Genomic DNA, 19,254 nt, shown 5'->3' with positions numbered 1-19,254 from the left:
GACTATAATACTAGCTGAACTATACTTATAATAATACCATATTATTGACTCTGATTGTAAGTGGTAAGTGCGAGAGGTTTTGGGAGAATATGATGATTAATATGTGTTCGCAGCTAGTAGTAGTAGAACTAGTACTACATTTACAGCCACAGTGCAGGGTGTACCACATAAAAAGTGGATTTTTCACTTTTATAATTTTTGACAAAATCAAACTTTACGGTTATCATGATAAAACTTAGATTATCATTTCGAACTATAGAACTTTACAAATCATATTTTTAAATTGACACAAAACTTAGCTAAAGAACACATTTTAAAGCGGCCGATGTAGAAAATAGTTTCAGTATTTATGGAAGCGTACTGCCGGCAATCTTTGTTATCGGCACCTTTAATGTTGCAAATGAAGCTTAGAGCTGAACTGACAATCCACCAGATGATAGAAAATAAACCAATCTGCAATCAGCATTCAGCATGAACGATTTCTGTCAATTAACATCTGTCACAAAAATCAACGTAGACAAAGAATTGTAACTTAGCCCATTCGCACGTAACCTACCAATAGATTATTTCTGTCCTAGTTGTGAACTGTCATAGCTGATAGCTAGCAACTCCCGCTACCTCGTTATGACATTATCATTGTTCCGAATCAACAACTAACCTAAAACAAAGAAATAATACTATATGTTTCTTGATCTAAGTTTTGTCTGCAACTTTGTCGGACGTGGTCTCTGCTTCAACCATCTGTGGTGGGCGTGGTTCTGCTGTATTGGGTAGTGCAGAGACAGGTTTTGCTGATATGATGGTGAAGGTAGCTGCTAGAGATAGGAAAACAGTAGTGATAACACCGTGAACTAGGTACCACTGACTGGATGATCCGTATTGGAGGTTTCTGTTGGGAGGGACAGTTGTTAGAACTATAAGGTGATCTACCAGTTGAGTACCACGTACCAGTGATAACATTGATAAAAATTGCAACTTTATAACTAGAATTTTGACCGAAAAAAAAAACAACAAAAAAAACAAAAACATTTTCGGTCAAAGGTCTAGTTGATTTGAAACTTTTGTAAAAGTTTTGAATCGACTAGAACTTTGACCGAAAATGTTTTAGTTTTTTGTTACTGTTACATCACGTGTTGTTGAAATAAGCACAGCCTTTAGTTTTAAAAATTATTCTCACGCATAAGCTGCCTTTTCCGTCACCCCCATGGCAATCGTAAGACCTGAATAATACATATCATTGAACTATTACAAATAATACATACAATTACAATGTATTGGCTGTAACACAATTAATAATTTTTCCATCAGCTACTAGCTAGTAGCCTGTAGTTATCAATTTCGAACATGGGTAAGTTTTAAACATGCTACCATCTACTGATAGTTGGATAATATCCGGTTGGAAGAGACAAGGACAAATGAAACATGAAGTTAGGAATGTAGGCTTATTTTCGGCGTCAACGCCATCTTCAGGCTCAAATTATTTGTTATATATGTAGTAGTGTTGAAATTATTAAAACTATGCTGCCATCTAATTCTAACCTGCTGCAATAAGTAGGACGGTTCCTAGCACCACATGTAGGGGCTTGTAGCGAACTCTTAAAGGAATGTTCAGGTTGGGGGTGAAGTCTTGGAACACTCCTAAACTTAGTAGTACCTGTGGATCAGAGGCAATGTTTAGGTTACAGTGCAAAAATCACACTTTTACATTCGTTGCTAAATTATATCTCTGTTATAGCTTAGCTTATCTTTGTTTAATTACCTTATCGGACCTTATTTCGACGGACATTAATTGAACGCTGGAGGCCTTAACGTTCATCTTAATGTCCGTTCAAATAAAGTCCGTTCATTTAAGGTCCGTCCAAGTTAAAGTCCGTTAAATTTTTTTCAAAAATTCGAACTTTTTGTCCAGAATATGACAACTATGAGAACTTTATTGTGCCGTAAGTTAACGACAGAAAGGTTCTCCTTGGTCTGCTGGAGGCACAGAAAACTCTACTAGTATATGATGTTTTCAAGGGGCACTTTGCGGAAAAAGTCAACGAAATTATGGCACTCAACTGTCAACAACATAGTTCATGAGCTAGTCCCCGCCAACATTACAAACTTGTTCCAGCCTCTAAATATATTACGGTAAATCGTGTTGCCAAGGACATTGTCTGCAGTCTGACGTTGTTATAGTTCATATTACTCAGCTCAGGGGAGGTAATGAAACAGACAGCAGTGCTAGGAAAGCTTCATGCCTTTAGTTTCCTAAAATGTTTTCTGGAAACCACTTTTCTCCGTTTCAAAAAAAATATATGGTATATGGGTTCCTAATATGGTATAATATATATTAACTGCGCACTGATTATAATTCGATACTGTAGACATGAGATTCCTGATTCATAGAGAACTAGCCTCTATATACTGCTATATACTTATACATGTTATTTGGTTTGGTTGGTTTGGTTTCAAGAGCTTATACTTGCCACGTATGTCCAGGTTCATTATAATAATGCAGGACTTCTAGGCAATGAGCTTGGTTGTGGGACACACTCAACTAGGGAAGTTGAGAGGCCTCAATCAAGTCTCATTAAAGAGATATCAACAGAGTGTGAACCACTGCCAGACTTACCTTTGATTAGAGTTTGCCAGGCTCTATAAGTGTGGCAGATAGTGTCTTCTTTGTCCTATCCTTTGTCCGTGATGCTGGTAACAAACTCTTGTTGTAGGTGATGGTGACATAAACTCATTTGCATGATTGGGTCTAGAGATGGGTCGATTGTGAAGTGTGCTATATACTTATATAAATAGGTAGTTGTGATAAATAGTACTGCTCAGTACCGTAATTATAAAACCATTATCTGAAAACTTGTCTCAACAAAGAAGATCTAAATGACATGAGGTCTAAACTGGGTCGATTAAAAGTGAGCTACAGATTAGCGGCTGGGAAAAACAAAGAGATGGAGATTAGTGATTAATACAGGTAATCAGTACAGGTGCTGAGTGAACGTATGACAGACCGTAAAATCGGAAGATTAACTGTTAATGACTAAAACACCCTAGAATTAAGTGCCACAACCATGAGGTTATAAAGTAAAGAGGGTATATATAGACTACTAGAAGATAATAAGTGGGCTGAAGCTAATAACTGGTTAACTTGTCGCAATAGAGAATGAAACATATCACAACAAAGAGGGACAAATTGTCGAGAAAAATTAAAGTATCCGGTAAAGATCACTATGCTGGGTAACTCGTGATGTAGCCACGTGTTAAGAATTCCTCGTGTAGGAGGAGGTAGAATAAATAAAGTAGTGCAGGTAATTATCACGATGCTGGGTAAACGGACAGTGAAAACAAGGAGAGAAGGGTTACTAATGGCTTAAACACTAAATGCAGACTAATGAGAGTGAAGTGCTAGGCACAGAGTAAGGGGAAATTAAACTACTAAAGATAATAAGTGGGCTGAAGATATTAACTTGAAACATGTCGCAATGGAGATTGAAACATATCACTAAAAGAGTGTGCACAATATGAGATCCGAATAAAATGAAGAATGGGGAAAACAGTAATAGTGGGATAATTATAGTGGTAAAGAGTTTACTAGAGAGTGGTCCACAAGGAGGTTACGTGGGAGAGGTTGAGGTGCATGCTGTGATGGGTGGTCAAGAGCTGTCCAGCCAATTTTATATGGCCTAAAATATACACACAAAGCCTACAATAGTGGTTAAGGAGCCGCCACACTGCACTTGGCCAGGCAAGTGAACGAGGAGAGTGCAGTACGGCAACACCAAAAGAACGTTTTGAATTACAGTTCAATGGTAGGCAGGGCTAGGTAGCAGCACTTTAATCACTGAGAAGAAGTCCGAAAGAAGGCCTAAATTAACATTGTTTTTAATGTGCACCGTAGTTGTGCTGTTATTCGATTGAATGTTTACACTGTGCAAAATGAAGTCATCTTCCAGTGCCTAGCTGTAAAAAAAAATGCTACGTGCGCGGGAGTGTGTGAACAAAAATACGGCACTAACTAGCGAGCATGAGCAAGGGAAACAGGACTCAGTCGAAAAGGAGCCCTACACTAGTGTTTGTGACACTAAGGGGAGCGCAAGCGAGAGTAAAGAGGGCTAAAATTTAAGCAAGCAAATGCGCGAGCAATAAGACTCTGCCGACTTAAGTTGTAAAATAAGTGACCAAAACAGAATCTAAAATAGAAGTATATCCATATGTTAAAACTTAGCAGGTTACCAGCTGATGAGAAGGGTGCTGATGAAAATGTAAGATGACAGATAAAAGAAAGGTGATGGCATGAGTAAAGTCATAATAAAACGTCAGCGCAGAGAAATAGTAGATGAATTTATAAAGTAAAAGCTAAAAACTTAGAAGAGGATCATGGTTAATAATTAGTTAAAGAGTGGCAGGTTACCAGCTTTAGAGAAAATGCTTAGTTGAAATGCTTTAGATTGCAATAAGACGTGAAGACGTAAGTAAAGTCATAATAGATCGTTACGTAAGTAGTAAAGTCATATTAAAACTTACGTAAGTAAAGACATATTAAAACTTAAGCGCAAAAGGAATAGCAGATGGGTTTATTAATGAAGTGATACGCCAAACCCTGATCTGACAACGTGATGTTTCCGTTACGTTGGTGTAATCGAAGTTGCGTCGGTATAATCGGAGTTGAAGTAGAGCTGAGCTGCCTTGAGTGTGCTGCTTGCTGCATGCTGGTATATCGTTTCCATCCAAGGTGTAGGGGACGGGGTCTATAACTTTATTGAACTAGCCAAAATATCAATCTCCCTAAGTCGCGCTCTCTCTCTCTCTAATTATAGAGAGAGCTGCAATTAGAGAGAGGAGAGCTGAAAATTACAATGCACGGGAAACTGCAAAACTGGAACATGTTATAGATTGCAACTGCCCTTAAGCGCTTGGTACATCTTTAATTCTATTTTAAGTCTATGTAATTATCTGCACCCGGAAATTAAAAACTGCAAAATTTTGCAGCTTCGGGAAATTAAATTACCACAATGATATCAGAGTTCAGACTACGCAATGTGTAAGTCAACGAAAATAAATCCCATGGAAAAAACGCTTTTGATGAATTGCTAATGAGAGCGGGAACTGGAAAAAAGGACAGTCAAGCAAAACCCTTGCAAATCTGATCGAAGATATTCCCTCAAAGAGTTACTCCCGGCCAAGCTCCCACACTTTAAAACACTAAATCATGTCCAGTCCTAAATAATGGTGATCAGTGCAGACCAAACAGCAAAGCCACAAAAAAAGAAAAGGGGGGACCAAGGTTGTTAAATACGTCAAATTTTCGTAAAATAATACGACGTATTCGGTTCCAATAAAGAATACGTCGTAATACGCCGTAATACGGTAATTTCTTGTCATACGTTGATTTGTATGACCCGCCGCGCACGAGGTGCTCCCCTGTATCGTCCCCCCTGTATCGTCACCATAGTGAAACGACCGTGGGGGTCGCAACGTGATACAAGTAATTTCTATGGATTGTTAATAATACGTCCACGAATACGCCATAATACGCCGTAATGCGCTGATTTGTCAAAATTAAACATTACAGTAGTGTATGTACTAAGAGCGTCAACTTGCGGGTGAGATTTTATGTCTCAAAACCCAACATATTATACATCATTGGAAAGGTCTCATTGAGTAGAGTCGTTTGGTACCAAGTATAGGGGAAATGACTGCTCCTAGCGAAAGTTATAGCCCGTCAAAGTCCAAAAATTGTCACTTCAGAAAATTGGGCGGGACATCGTGTTCTTAAACTTTTTGACAAATTTTTTTAACAGCATATTGTTTATCACAGTTTTTTATACAAGATTTGCTGTATGCCGTAATTTGTAATCCATTATTAGAGTCACAATCAATTTATTTTGTCAACAGAGTTTGAAATACTTGAAGAGACAATTGATATTCCGCGTGGTTCGCGGCGCGCTTCTTTGTCTACAAATTGTTAAATTGCGCGTTACAATTCCGAGTAACGTAGCAGAAGACGTTTCCCTGAATTTTGTTGGGGATTTTGTAGGGGATTTGACACGGATTTCAAATCCCCTAAAAATAGTTTCGAATTGTCCCTGGGAGTGGCCTGAGTGGGTCAAGACGTCGAAAATTAGTTTCTCTGGTTGTTGGGGTCAGGTACTTCCTATCTAACCACCAAATCATGTTCCAAATACCCCGGAACATAAATCTCCTACAGGGGTAAAGATTCTCATTTTTGATTTGACCTGGATTTCAGTAATTTTGGGGTGGGCGAGGCCCCTGGGAGTGGCCTGAGTGAGTCAAGATGTCGAAACTCGGTCTTTCTGATGGTTTGGGACAGGTAATAACTATTAAACATCCTAAGCATGTTCCAAATACCCCGGAACATAAATCCCATACAAGGGTAAAGATTCTCATTCTTGATTTGACTTGGATTTCAGTAATTTTGGGGTGGGCGTGGCCCCTGGGAGAGGCCTGAGTGGGTCAAGATGTCGAAACTCGGTTTTTTTAATTGTTAGGGACAAGTACTAACGGGGGGGGGGGGGGGGGGGGGGGGGGGGGGGGGGGGGGGGGGGGGGGGGGGGTACCAATGGCATAGAATGGAGACAAATGGCATAAAATTCATCAAATGGCATAGAAATTTCATGGCATAAATGGTAATTTTGTTTGGCCAATTCTCCATTTATGCCAATTTATGCCATGAATCTAGGTCTTCATATTTGACCTTTAGGATGACTTTAAATTCGCAAATATTATTAGTACTTGAATAAGAGACATGTTTCATGCTTTATAACGCTTGGAATGATCTTTAAAGATTCATATGACAAATAAAGAAAATAGAAATGTATTATATCAAACATATACCAAACATTTGACTATTCAAGAAAAGCAAATTCGAAAGTAGGACCCTAGAGCGGAGTCAAATCGCCAGGGTAGGACTCTAGAGCGGAACCCCCTTACCGGACCCATACTATGAGGACCCTAGAGCGGAGTCAAATCGCCAAGGTAGGATTCTAGAGCGGAACTCCCTTACCGGACCCATACTATGAAGACTCTAGAGCGGTACCCACATGCAAATTTTAGAGCGGTTAGAAATTTGAGAGTAAAGTTTTGAAGATTGAGCTATGTTTTTTAATCAATGATTAATAATAGTCGTCACATAATGATGATAGAATTGATACAACTTATTATACATTAATACTGCGAATCAAATATCTTAAAATAGTTCACTCAGTTCCTCGACCATCACGTTCCTCAACATGTCAAGGTGGGAGAGTGAGACAATGTCATGATCGTCGTAGACTTTTACTAAATGTGCCAGTCGGCTATCCTTGGTACGCTGACGGGCTCGTTTTGCAGGAGGAGCATCCCCGTAACTCTCCTTGAGCATCATCTCATCTGTAGTGGACTGTTCTATGTAGACGGCTTGAAGAAAGGTCCAGATAGTTGGGTAACAGTGTCCCAACAAAGGCCTCTGCGTAGTTGAAGTTGCAGGTAGTCCGGTCGACGAGGTTCCAGGATTGCGGAGGAAAGCGGGCAGGTTTGGTGCTACGAGCGGTGGAAACTCCCTGTACCCAATTCGTCATGAAGTAGTTAAGGAAGTCGTCGAGGCCAAGGTGGGAGGGTATAAGATCTAGGAGCTCCATGAAAGAAGGGAGAACATCGTCCACTGGGAGAAAGGCAAGCTGCATAGTGCATAAGTCTACGTATCCACACTCGAACAGGACCTGAAGTCCAGGAATTGGTAAGGGGGTCGTTAATTCCTTCGTCGTAGTCCTTCTTCAGTCCGTTCTCCCGTACCCACCTCAGCTGTTCGTCCCCGGATGAAGACGGCCTTCTCAGGAAGAGTTAAGTAATAACTGTTACTCAGCATATTGTAGATAGTTGTGAAGAGGAGTAGGAATCGAATGTGATATACTAAACTAAATTCTGTGACATTTATACTGCACTATCGAAATCACTAACAAGAACCGCTATGCGATGGGATCTGATCTGGAACATACCCTGTCACTAGACTGAACATGAGATACCCTTAGTAGGTGCTAAAGTGTCACGCGATGAGATCCTCATTCCTAAATGATCTGCTTGAGTGCACGTACTTGGTCGGTATTTCGCTTAGCGAAATCACATCGACCAGTTCATAATTATACTTCTTTATCAAAGAATCTTTTTGCATTTTAGAGTAGCATCAGGATATTTCAGTCAAATGGAAGAAGTTTATACCGAACAATTGTCTAACGTATCTAAAAATTACAATATGATATGATGTATAATATAAATAATCTAGGACAATTTTCTGCTTCAACAACTCCATGAATTATTCTAATCTCACAATTATAATAATCAATCACGAGTTGTATCTAATCTGATTTCAATCTTCCGACCAAGTCCACTCTACAGTCCGATCTCAAATTTCTAACCGCTCCAAAATTTACATGTGGGTACCGCTCTAGAGTCCTCATAGTATGGTTTCGGTAAGGGAGTTCCGCTCTAGAGTCCTATCCTGGCGATTTGACTCCACTCTAGGGTCCTTATAGTATGGTTCCGGTAAGGGGGTTCCGCTCTAGATTCCTACCCTGGCGATTTGACTCCGCTCTAGGGTCCTACTTTTGACCAAGTACGCCATACAGTCCCCCGCTCTACAGTCCTACAGCCCAAATTGTGAGATGTTCAAAATCCTACAATGATTATACTAGATTAACGTTATTATAGAAAAATAATTAAGGAGTGCTATGTTGCCATGCAGCAGTGAATATGAAGATATTTAAGCAATATATTATGTCATCATAATTTTGTATAATAGGAAGCAAGTATTTCAGGTCATTTGGTGAACTGTTATGTAATACTAATATACAGGTTCATCGAGATATCAATGAATATTACTTTTAAGAGGCTACCCATTCGAAACACAGATCATTATCAATCTTGTGAAAATGTTTAAATTTCAAAACATTCTACATGAACACGGTCCCGACACGATACATCTGTATTCTGTACACACCATTAACAAATAATATTTTAATCGAGTTGGTAATGTTACAGTTTTCCACTGTTAATTTGGATATCCGATTGACTGGGAGCATTCAGTCGACTGTCCTCTCTGTTATACGGTGTGTAGCGTGTACTATGCCATACTGCCCGGTCACTTGTCCACAATCAACCAAATCATCATATCATATTGATATACATTGAACGTAATTATAATCAATAATGCCCATTGCTAGGGATATTTTGAGGAATTTAATGGGTGAAAATAGATGTTGTAGTACAATAAATAGAGATAAAGGTGGACAGTACTAGTGGGGTGCAGACAATTCGTTAAATTAAATTCTCAGTTCAAAGTTTTAAAATTTCATATTTCGAATGGCATAGAATGGAGACAAATGGCATAAAATTCATCAAATGGCATAGAAATTTCATGGCATAAATGGAAATTTTGTTTGGCCAATTCTCCATTATGCCATTTATGCCATTGGTACCCCCCCGTACTAACCATTAAACCACCTGAAAATGTTCCAAATACCAGGGAACTCATACAAGTGTGAAATCCCCTCACAAATCAAGGAAACGTGCTCTCCCGAGCAGCGCACGAACAATGCCAGAGTGCATTCTCGGTTTTTGTGTCGAATGTGAATCTAACTTATTCTGAAACTAGTTATTAACAACTATAATTGGAGTTAATTGTAGAGAGTTCAGCTAGTAATTAGCCACGTCACTAATTACTTAATAAACCAATACATAAATTAATGATTAATGAAATGGTGGCCTGGTGCCCCCATTTATGGCCTGCTTGCTCCCAACTGTATCTAGAACCGTTTGTTAATAGAACGAGATCAGGTTATATCTTAAATCTTTATGTTATGCAACTAGTATGCTGAAGTACACCCAAACATGCGAGGGGTTTATTGAGCATTAAAGACTATTGCTGTAATGCTGTCCGTATCCCTAATAGTGAGTATTAAAATATAGATTATGGTATCTACCATTTCACAAGTCTTAGTTCCCGAATTTATTCTGACATCGAGTGAATCGTAATTGTAATCAGTATAATACAAGATGAATTTAGCATCATTTTAGTTTGATTTCTGTTGCCGGTCTAGAAGATGTTCGTGATATTGCGCATAATTGATCGAAGTATAATGTTTGATTCCATCGTATGTGGTGCATTGCATACCTTACAAGACATATTTATGTGGATCATAATTAGCGGGGATCGAAATTATGGGGGAACGAAAATATGGGGATTTTTTTCAGAAATTCAGTAATTCAGTACGAAATTTCAGAAATTCAGTACAAAAATATGGGGATTTTTTCCCATTTTTTTCCAAAATCCCCGAATTTCGTACCATATAAATATGTCTCGACCTTTATTTTACTCTAAAGACATACTAGAAAATCCGTTGTCACAGGAAGGAAGCTAGAAATCAATTTTTATGATCGTATCATAAAATCGTAATCATAAAATTTAAATCACAACCGAAGATACATGCTATTATTTCGTAGAACACTCTAAACTCAACAGTAAATGATCGAAATTTAGCTCCAAATTCTTTACACGTGCACGTGCAAGTCTCCGCCTGCTTTACTATGCACGGGAGTGGTTGTACACACAAACAGAAATCAAATACATTACATATCGTGTAGTTATTGACTACAGCTGATAACACATTTATAAATATGGCGAAATATCAAATATTATCAAAAATCTAAAACTTGTAAATTTGTCAAATTCATTAATTAGTCTCAACTGATATATAAAATAAAGTAAAACATCGCAGCAATAAATATAAGATGAAGACATTGACAGCTCTAATAATAGATCAGAAAAAGAAAAATGGCGTTATTTAATAATAATCGAATCGAATAACTTAAACTACAGGTGCTAGGGCCCTTGTAAACAATCGTAATATCCTGTGAATTAAATCGATTGATTCTAATTGGTGTTCATCACTGATTAGAGGCAACAAAAGGATAAGCTAGTCAGCAGTAAATAGCAATGCATCAGTCAGCGAACGCCATCGATCGTAATGTGTCTTGCTCCAAGCTTTTAACACCTGAAATTATATGTTTTGAATAACAATTACTCTTAAACAAAATAACGGAACTCAAAAAGCTATTACGTTACAATATCTTAATAAAATTCTGGGTAACTAATTTAATTAAAACCATACCAACATTGAACCTTCGTCTTACAATGAGCGCTATAATTTTTAGAACATAAAAGCTGATAACCACCTATAACAAGCATGAAGCACGTGATTAAAACCCCCGATTAGGGTCGGGCAATCTATCACTACTACTGGTACCACTACCACTACCAGGTATGAGCGTAAGCTGCGTAACAAACTTAAGATGAAACAATTGATCTCTATGTAGCACTCTGCACTATATTATATGTATACGTATCACTATTTTGCCTAGTATTACTGATAAGATGGTGATAGAAAGTAAGCACTTATTTTCTAAATAAAATGGTATTTACTTTAAATATCAGGATGGCAATTACTAGCCTGGGCTGATCTTCGTGATAATATATACAGTAAAACCCCGACTTACAGTACAGTTTGGGGAAAGATAAATAGTGCGGTAAATCAGAGTTTTCACTTTTTGGTCCCCTTGGCCGTCGGATCACATGGTTTGTCTCCGCACAGAATTGGTTCCCAATTAGTTGTCATGGACTATGGCCTGGTTCACTAGTACTCAAGTGAGGGGTACTAAAACTGTGTAGGTTCAATGCTAAACAGTACGCTCTTTGACCAACATCAGAAACAAAACATTATTTACCGCCCCTTCTGTCACCAAGGATCGACCGGGACTGCTTTTTTGGCCGGGACTGGAAAGGAGTGCCGGAACCAGGTATACGCCGGGACCGGGATTCAGCCAGATTTGGGATCGGGATCATAGCTAAGAAAACCAGCACTTAACACTTACACTAAAATCTGGTATCCGCAACTGATAAAAAGCACAAGCACAGCTTACCCAACAAATTGGCACTCGACTCTGACAGTGTTTTGTTTATTAATTGGTAAATAATTTTGCTTCAAACTTCAGTTTTTCAAAAAATCCGGGATTAAACCGGGATCCCGGTCGAACCTTGTCTATCACTCCCTGTCGTCTCTTAGCTCTCTGACACCTTATTGCTTAATGCTAAGATCCTAGCTTAACAATACGTAACACACTCATATGGAGTCTTTATTCTAGCTCGACGGTACTGTAAAACCACTAATTGGGAACCAATTCTATGCGGAGAGAAATCATGTGATCCGACGGGGACTAAAAAGTGAGAACTTTGATTTACTACATTTCTTACATGTGCATCTCTTATTGCTATAATTCGACGACTTATCTGCTACTTTGTGTCCGGTGCTATACAATTGTGAGTACGTTATGGAAGATGTGTACTTAGACTCTCTAATGTAGTCAAGTAAACATTTTGACCAGCTTTCAGATGCTTCTAATGATCTTGGTATTTGGGTTGAGGTAATGAAGACAATAAACTTTGATGAAGATAGTGATATCACATTCGAGAAGTTCAAGAAACCAAACAAGGACGTTCTAGTAAAGCACCTTTTTGATGCGTTTTAGGGTATTGTCTAATATCAGCGTATTCTCCACGAATAAAAAGATAGAGGAAATGAAAAGTGAAATCATCAGTGCTCAGAAATCAGCAAAAAATGCAGAGGAAACCCTTCCCCCAGGCCCCAGCTCTGTCTCCACTTTCACGGCAGAAAACTTGAAGAAAGTAGTTTGGAATGTTGTATCTGAAGAAGATCGCAGCAGATTGCAGAAATGTCTTCATTTTTAGTCTCAAGGAGGATACAGGAGAGAAACTTGGCGATCAAATTTGTGATGTGTTTGAACAAATTGCAGAAAAGCCACGCTTCGAAGCTGCTCAAATTGGGAATATGTCTGCTGAAAAACCCAGAGCTGTCAAAGTATCATTTTGAAACTCTTGCACCGTTCATCAGATACTGATCAAAGCTAAAGAACTCAGACTGTATCAGTGTTTCAAAAGTAAATAAAGGTATACCGTCACTAGTGAGATTGTATAGGGTTGTACACTCCCTCTTTTTCTCTATTGTCACCATAAATTGAGAACGTTTTGAGTTAGGAACTCCAAAATTTCCAGACACATTTGGACTTGGTTTGATAATTGAAGTGCTTTCCTATAACTTCAAGTTCGTTGTTTACAACTAAGTCGAGTTATGACCATTTTAAGATCTGGCACGGATACATGATTCTGGCACTTAATCTGTGATTTCTTCACTCAATCAATGGCACTTAATCAGTGATTTCGAATGATTTAGTTTCAAATTATTATTCAATTAAGTAACTTTTGGTGATCAATCCAGTGATCAAAACCAAATTGCCCAATCTTGCCTAAAAACGATGTTTAAATGTTGCATTGAAAATATCCACTTGCTAAAGTCACAATGATAAGAATTGGCTGCAAATAAACTGGTAAGTAGATGAGCATAACAGTGGAGTTCCCACCTACGAGTGGTAAACTGAGAGGTGGCGCGCTTGAGAGGTGGCGCGATGTATGCAGAGTATGATAATGTCAGCCTTGCGGCGCAGCTGACATTAGCTTTCATTACGTTTGAATTATCGCGTCCACGGCAAGGCTGACATTATCATACTCTGCATACACCGCGACACCTCTCAGGCGCGCCACCTCTCAGGCGCGCCACCTCTCAGGCACGCCACCTCTCAGCCACCACTCGTAGGTGGGAACTCCACTGTAATGAACTTAACAGGCATCAACCATCCTTAATGTTAACTATCAATAAACAAGTGTGTTTGTACAACGCAGTTTTAGGTATTTAATGGGTTTTCATCAGTAATAATTCTTGCTTGAAAATTACAGTCAGTTGGTGGTACTGTTAAATAGTTGTAAAATGGTAATGGTAAATAGGACTGTCATTTCTCTCCACAATCGCTTGGTAAGAGGTTATCTCTTATTATAAAGGCTGAGCTAAAGCAGTCATAAGTATACTAAGATAAAAAAGGTCACATCAAGCTTGAACAGAGTACTTACATATTTCAGCCCATAGGATCGGTTGTTAATTATTATATCAGCATACAATAATGTTTGTCAGGAAAGCATCTCGTCCCAAAGGAAATTCTGGTTCAGCTAGAAATAATGATATTTGAAGTTCATAGTTTAAATTCAAATATACTTTAATTAGAATAAACAACATACATCAAGTTAGGTCTGTTTCTACACCAGGAAAATAGATTAATTGAAAAAAATTGCTTCAAAACCTTCAAATACCTGCATTTCAAGAAATAATAACGAAACAGGTCTTCGAGTTCGATATTACAGCTTAACTAAGATAATCAACTAAGTGGGACACACCAGCATTACAAAGCAGCTGTTTTTTGGCAAATGTGATTATAGGCCATTATTGAAGGCAGATATCTAGAGCTTGGAATGCGTTTCGGGCATCAAAGAATGTGCACCTGTGTACCAAGGCAATTGCACGATTCGATTGGAAGTACATATATTTTTTCTAACACAGAATACTGTCCGTTATTGTTTATACAAGGCTTGAATGGGTTAATTGTAATTTCGGTATGAAGCATGATTGAAATGATCTGATAAAAGTGTAAAACGTTCAAATCCTGTCCAGAACTAAACGAGTGTAACAAGGGATATAATTTAGCAACATCCTGATCCACTAAGCTATTCTATACTAGAACAAGTTTCTAGTAGTCTCCAGCACATCGCAGCCAAAACGCAGTAACACTAACTCAGTTATATTAAATACCCTCTCAAGATCATTTAGTAACATCTGCATTACAAAGTGCAACAAAACAACTACTACCAAACTAAATATACGGTGTGTGCATTGAGGCTCTATGCTAATTGCTATGAGCGGCAACAAAAAGAAATTCGACCGAAAAGTATCAGCGCATATTTGATATGAGAATAAAAATGGCGCAACAAAAAATTTGGTTAAATCTCCTTATTGCAATTTCCAACTGCGCGGCGTAGCGCGTACTTTGAAATCCAAATAAAAATTATTTTTGATTCAAATATCGGAAAATAAAATTACGGCATACAGCAAATCTTGTGTAAAAAAGTGTGATTAACAATATTCTGTAAAAAAATTTCGTAAAAAATTTAAGAACACGATGTCCCGCCCCATTTTCTAAATTGATCATTTTTGGGACTTTGACGGGTTATAACTTCCGCTAGGAGCAGCCATTTCCCCAAAACTTGGTACCATATGACTCTACTCAATGAGACCTTTCCAATGATGTATAATATGTTGGGTTTTGAGACACAAAATGTTCACCCGCAAGTTGACGCTCTTAGTACATACACTACAGCTGCGCGCCACCCTCATCATTGATCATGCATTAAAGGAGTGCAGTTATACTTATACATGATAACTTAAATTTGTAATCAAATTTCATGGATAATCCGATAAGCAAACAATTTTTTGCGCGCACGACACACCTTTTCGTAATACGTCAAATTTCGAGGATTAATAATAATACGTATTCGTATTCCAATTCGTATTCCCTCCTAATAGTAATACGTATTTAACAACCTTGGGGGGACCCCCAACCCATGTAGGTGTAGCTGAGACACCTCACAGCAAGTAGACCAAAGTGGCTCTTGCTTGTGAAAGGTGTATTAACTCCCCGCTTGGTTCAGCTAGGCCTGATTCTCTTCCAATTATTCAATTAGATTTTTTCAGTTATTTAGAATATATATTCGCATCTATCCACACTATATTTATATTACACGTTCAACGTGATATCGTTATCAGTGCAGTGTGTACAACACCAACTACACCGATCAATTGCCAATCTGCGAAACATTTAATTATTATTATCACTTCGAGATGGCAGGGCCTACTCTCATGCTGTCTATATGTGATGATTAATTCTGAAAAACTAGGGACAACTGGGGAATGATCCCAGAACCTCGAGATTTCGCGTCTCTTGCTCTACCAAATAAGGTCCGATAAGGTATATCCAACACGACTTGTCTGTCTGTCACAGCCTGGTGCTGTGAATTGTGGAGTCGTGGACCATATATAGCTGGATAAAACTTTGCTTCTATTATTTAATTTTAGATATACCTAGTATTATAGAACAGTCATTTTGAGTTTTCATACAGTAATTAAATCAAGACAAGCATTTGAGATACTATTTGTATTTTGCACTTGCTACTGTGATACAATACCTGCAATATGTAGCAGAGAGCAGTGAAGAGTCCCATCCAGCTATGTGAGGAGAAGAGGTGCTCGTAACCGTTACTTTGATGATAGCTGAACTGGGCCACTAGACCTAGTACTATTAACACTGATCCTGATTGTAAATGCGGTTAGTTGTTCTCAGTTAATTAAATATCGTACCCACTACTTTCAATTGGAAGTTTAGATTTTTATCAGGTTTGAAAGTGTTCATCTCCGTTTCAGACATTGGTTTTATAAAGTAGAATGTCACAAACTGTGAACTTGAAGTGTAGCGGCAGTAGAATTCTAATATTCCTCTTCAAATGATCTTAAATTTTAAAAGACGTATAAAACCTGTAATATGAAAGGCTGCATGAATCTTTTTCTTGGCAGGTTTCTCGAATGGAAGCATCCTGAAGCTCACTGCCGCTGAAATGTCGCTTATTGATTAAATCAAAGACATTAATCCGACAGAATAGACAAATCGATTTAAACTATTTGTCAAATTAATCTACACAACCTAAAAACATAAATAATTTAAAAAATAACTTACCGTTAAAGAAACAAAATACGAGTCCAGTAAGCATGAGAATCGGATGCCAGTTATCTGCATGTTCACTAAAATCTAGTCCACCAAGATGGGAGAAAGTCCAAACAATCATAATAATCAGCGGTAATAAAACCACTGTTTCGTACAGAAATATAAAAACTAACTCGTATACAGTTGAAACTTGTTTTGAAAGCATTTCACCAAGAACACGAAAGATGTGTAATAGTAATTTTTAATTTTATGACAAGATCTTCGACGATATAAAAGTGGCCTATCAAAATATGATCCTGCACGCTGTTAATTATAATATTTTGAGTGTTTCTAGTATCTGTTGACTGGCTATCCAGTATCCAGTTTCATCACAGTAATTATGGTCGTGTTCGTTGCCCAGGTAATTTATAGAATTATTGACCGTGCAAGACTAGTGTGACAAATCCTATCAAATTTCGCTGAATCCCGGAAAACTTATCAAACTTGGTGTAGACTTTCACTTACAAAAAACAGAAACATACAATTTCATCTTGATGAGTTTACTGATATAAATCTTCAAATTTCAGTATCAATCTACTATAACATCGTTTTAGAAAAATGCAAAATGGAAGACAGAGGGACAGAGGAGTTTGAAAAATGTCGGAAAAAGTCAGGCTTTTGTGAGTAAAGGCTAGTTTATGATCCTGCCGTCCGATCTTGAATTTGGCTCTGTGCAACATGGCTCTGTGCAACATTTATATATTATCAATATTACTATAGCATTTATACTTTTATAGCACTGGCCATATGCTGTGACAAGATTTTGCCATTTTCAGACGCCTGCCCCCTCCGTCAGAAAACTGACACATGGCTGTTCTCTACAATTTGCATTAGATCTCTATTCTCTACTCTGTCGATCAAGATCCCGGAAATGTTGCCCTTGAGATTATTTTCGTATCCCGAACCTGCGTTGCGCAACACCGGTCCTGAATGGTGCTACAAACGCTGTCGTATTCATTGTTATTATAATTCAAATTTTTTGTTTTGGCTCATCAAAACCTGCTGTTAATTTGAAAGAATCCAGTATCAAAGCAAGAAACTTGGACAAATTAACTTTAAACGACTCAAAAGTAGCTTCAGCTTTAATACTGTCAGGCACTTTGTACCATAGTTTTGGTCCTCTTACAGCAATTGAGCTATCATGGAGTGTCGTCTGGTTGCTCAAGGAACTCAACCTAGACAGGGAAGGGATTATTGCTCGGGCACCATGTCTGGATGTTTTTGTGAACCTAATATTGCTGCAATTGGGGACAACATTGTGAAGGATCTTCCACATCATCAGAATGGTATACCGTTCCTTTCTGCGGAACTAAGAAAGTGCTACCGAAATAACCGATATCGTTATTTACCAGCTTTATACAGCCTAATTATGAACGGCTCAGTATTTTTAAAAACCTCGAGATTATACGCACGGTTAAGAAACCCACACAAATCTAATTATAAATTTGTAATTCGTTATACATTTTGATTTCCCATTTATCTAGATTAGACTTTAGCCTTTGTTAACCCTTGAATAATCTCAAATCACTTGTTGTTAACTCAATTCGAATTTATTTATCGAAATTACAAGTTATATATTACCCGTGTATTAATATTATATATTACCCGTTTCTTTTGAGCGAGGAGTCAACCGTGTGTTTCTTAATGTCATGAATTATTCGATTTTGGAGACAATTTTAAACATTTTCTGATATTCAATGAAATTATCACGATCAACATTATTGTACGTGTTTTCCGGGCTGTTGGAAAAACAGCTTGGACTCTTACTTTGACTACTTTGTATTCGGCTTATTTTACTTTGCAGTTTAGAGTTTAGAGTTAGAGAAACCCCCCCCCCCCCCCCCCCCCCCCCACTTTTTTCCTAGAAAACACTTTTCTCTACGTTTCATGCTACCCTGATCATGCTATCATGATGAGCCGAAATCATTGTTATGATATCCGGCCAAGCACCTTCTAAACTACTTACTAGTATAGCCGGATATTCGATCAATTTCTAAATTTTATCACTATCAGTATCAGAGTGAAATTGAGCGGAATTTGAATTAAAATATAGTTAAATTGTTATTATTCTAGAGGGTAAAAAAGAAAATGTTGATTACGTAATCAACGGCCGAAACCCCCCCCCCCCCCCCCCCCCCCCCCGTAATCAACCGTAAGCATTTGGAAACCCCTCCCTCCCCCTCGGCTGATTACGTAATATGTGAACGACCCCCTACCACATCACGATTGAGAAATTTAATTATATCTCCCCAAGAATTTTACGCTGGGGACCTCGAGGCTTCTCTGTTCATAAACAGATTGAATATATAATATTGGAATGACAATTGATAGGCCGAGCGCCGCCCTAGTAACAAGAGTTTTGATAGAATTAATTTGTTTATAATTAAATGCTCTCTCGTACCACAATTAGAAAATCTATTATTTTACTCTTATAACCATTGTCAGTCCACTTAGTGTCGGGGTGCAAACGTGAGGTAAAGTAAGATCATTTCCAGAAAT

At 38.1% G+C, this 19,254-nt stretch overlaps 1 protein-coding gene and 1 long non-coding RNA gene across 2 annotated transcripts; both read right to left on the bottom strand.

Annotated features, from left to right (window-relative positions):
* Positions 1-223: 223 nt before the first annotated feature.
* Positions 224-17,028, bottom strand: LOC134822141 (uncharacterized). Its single transcript, XM_063833047.1, has 6 exons — positions 16,729-17,028; positions 16,530-16,604; positions 16,184-16,308; positions 1,540-1,654; positions 1,178-1,220; positions 224-889 (listed from the first exon to the last, which is right to left on the bottom strand). Exons 1-6 carry the CDS (start codon positions 16,919-16,921, stop codon positions 694-696), a joined length of 747 nt encoding a protein of 248 aa, XP_063689117.1. The 5' UTR covers positions 16,922-17,028; the 3' UTR covers positions 224-693.
* On the bottom strand, positions 10,695-14,320 carry LOC134822455 (uncharacterized). Its single transcript, XR_010161188.1, has 3 exons — positions 14,258-14,320; positions 14,021-14,116; positions 10,695-11,036 (listed from the first exon to the last, which is right to left on the bottom strand). It is a non-coding gene; the product is annotated as an uncharacterized LOC134822455 (long non-coding RNA).
* Positions 17,029-19,254: the final 2,226 nt, after the last annotated feature.

The sequence above is a fragment of the Bolinopsis microptera genome, chromosome 10 (assembly GCF_026151205.1).
Source record: "Bolinopsis microptera isolate Bmic1 chromosome 10, MBARI_Bmic_1.0, whole genome shotgun sequence".
Taxonomy (NCBI): domain Eukaryota; kingdom Metazoa; phylum Ctenophora; class Tentaculata; order Lobata; family Bolinopsidae; genus Bolinopsis; species Bolinopsis microptera.
The sequence above is the reverse complement of the archived record's forward strand: the minus strand, read 5'-3'. Positions and strand labels throughout refer to the sequence as shown.

Bases quoted from the DNA above. Each gene is read 5' to 3' on its own strand.
- LOC134822141 (XM_063833047.1), bottom strand. From the start codon at position 16,921: ATGCTTTCAAAACAAGTTTCAACTGTATACGAGTTAGTTTTTATATTT. The intron at 16,309-16,529 runs GTTTTATACGTC...ATTTACAATCAG, and splicing joins TGCAGCCTTTCATATTACAG to GATCAGTGTTAATAGTACTA. The intron at 1,655-16,183 runs GTATTGTATCAC...TCTGATCCACAG, and splicing joins CTCTCTGCTACATATTGCAG to GTACTACTAAGTTTAGGAGT.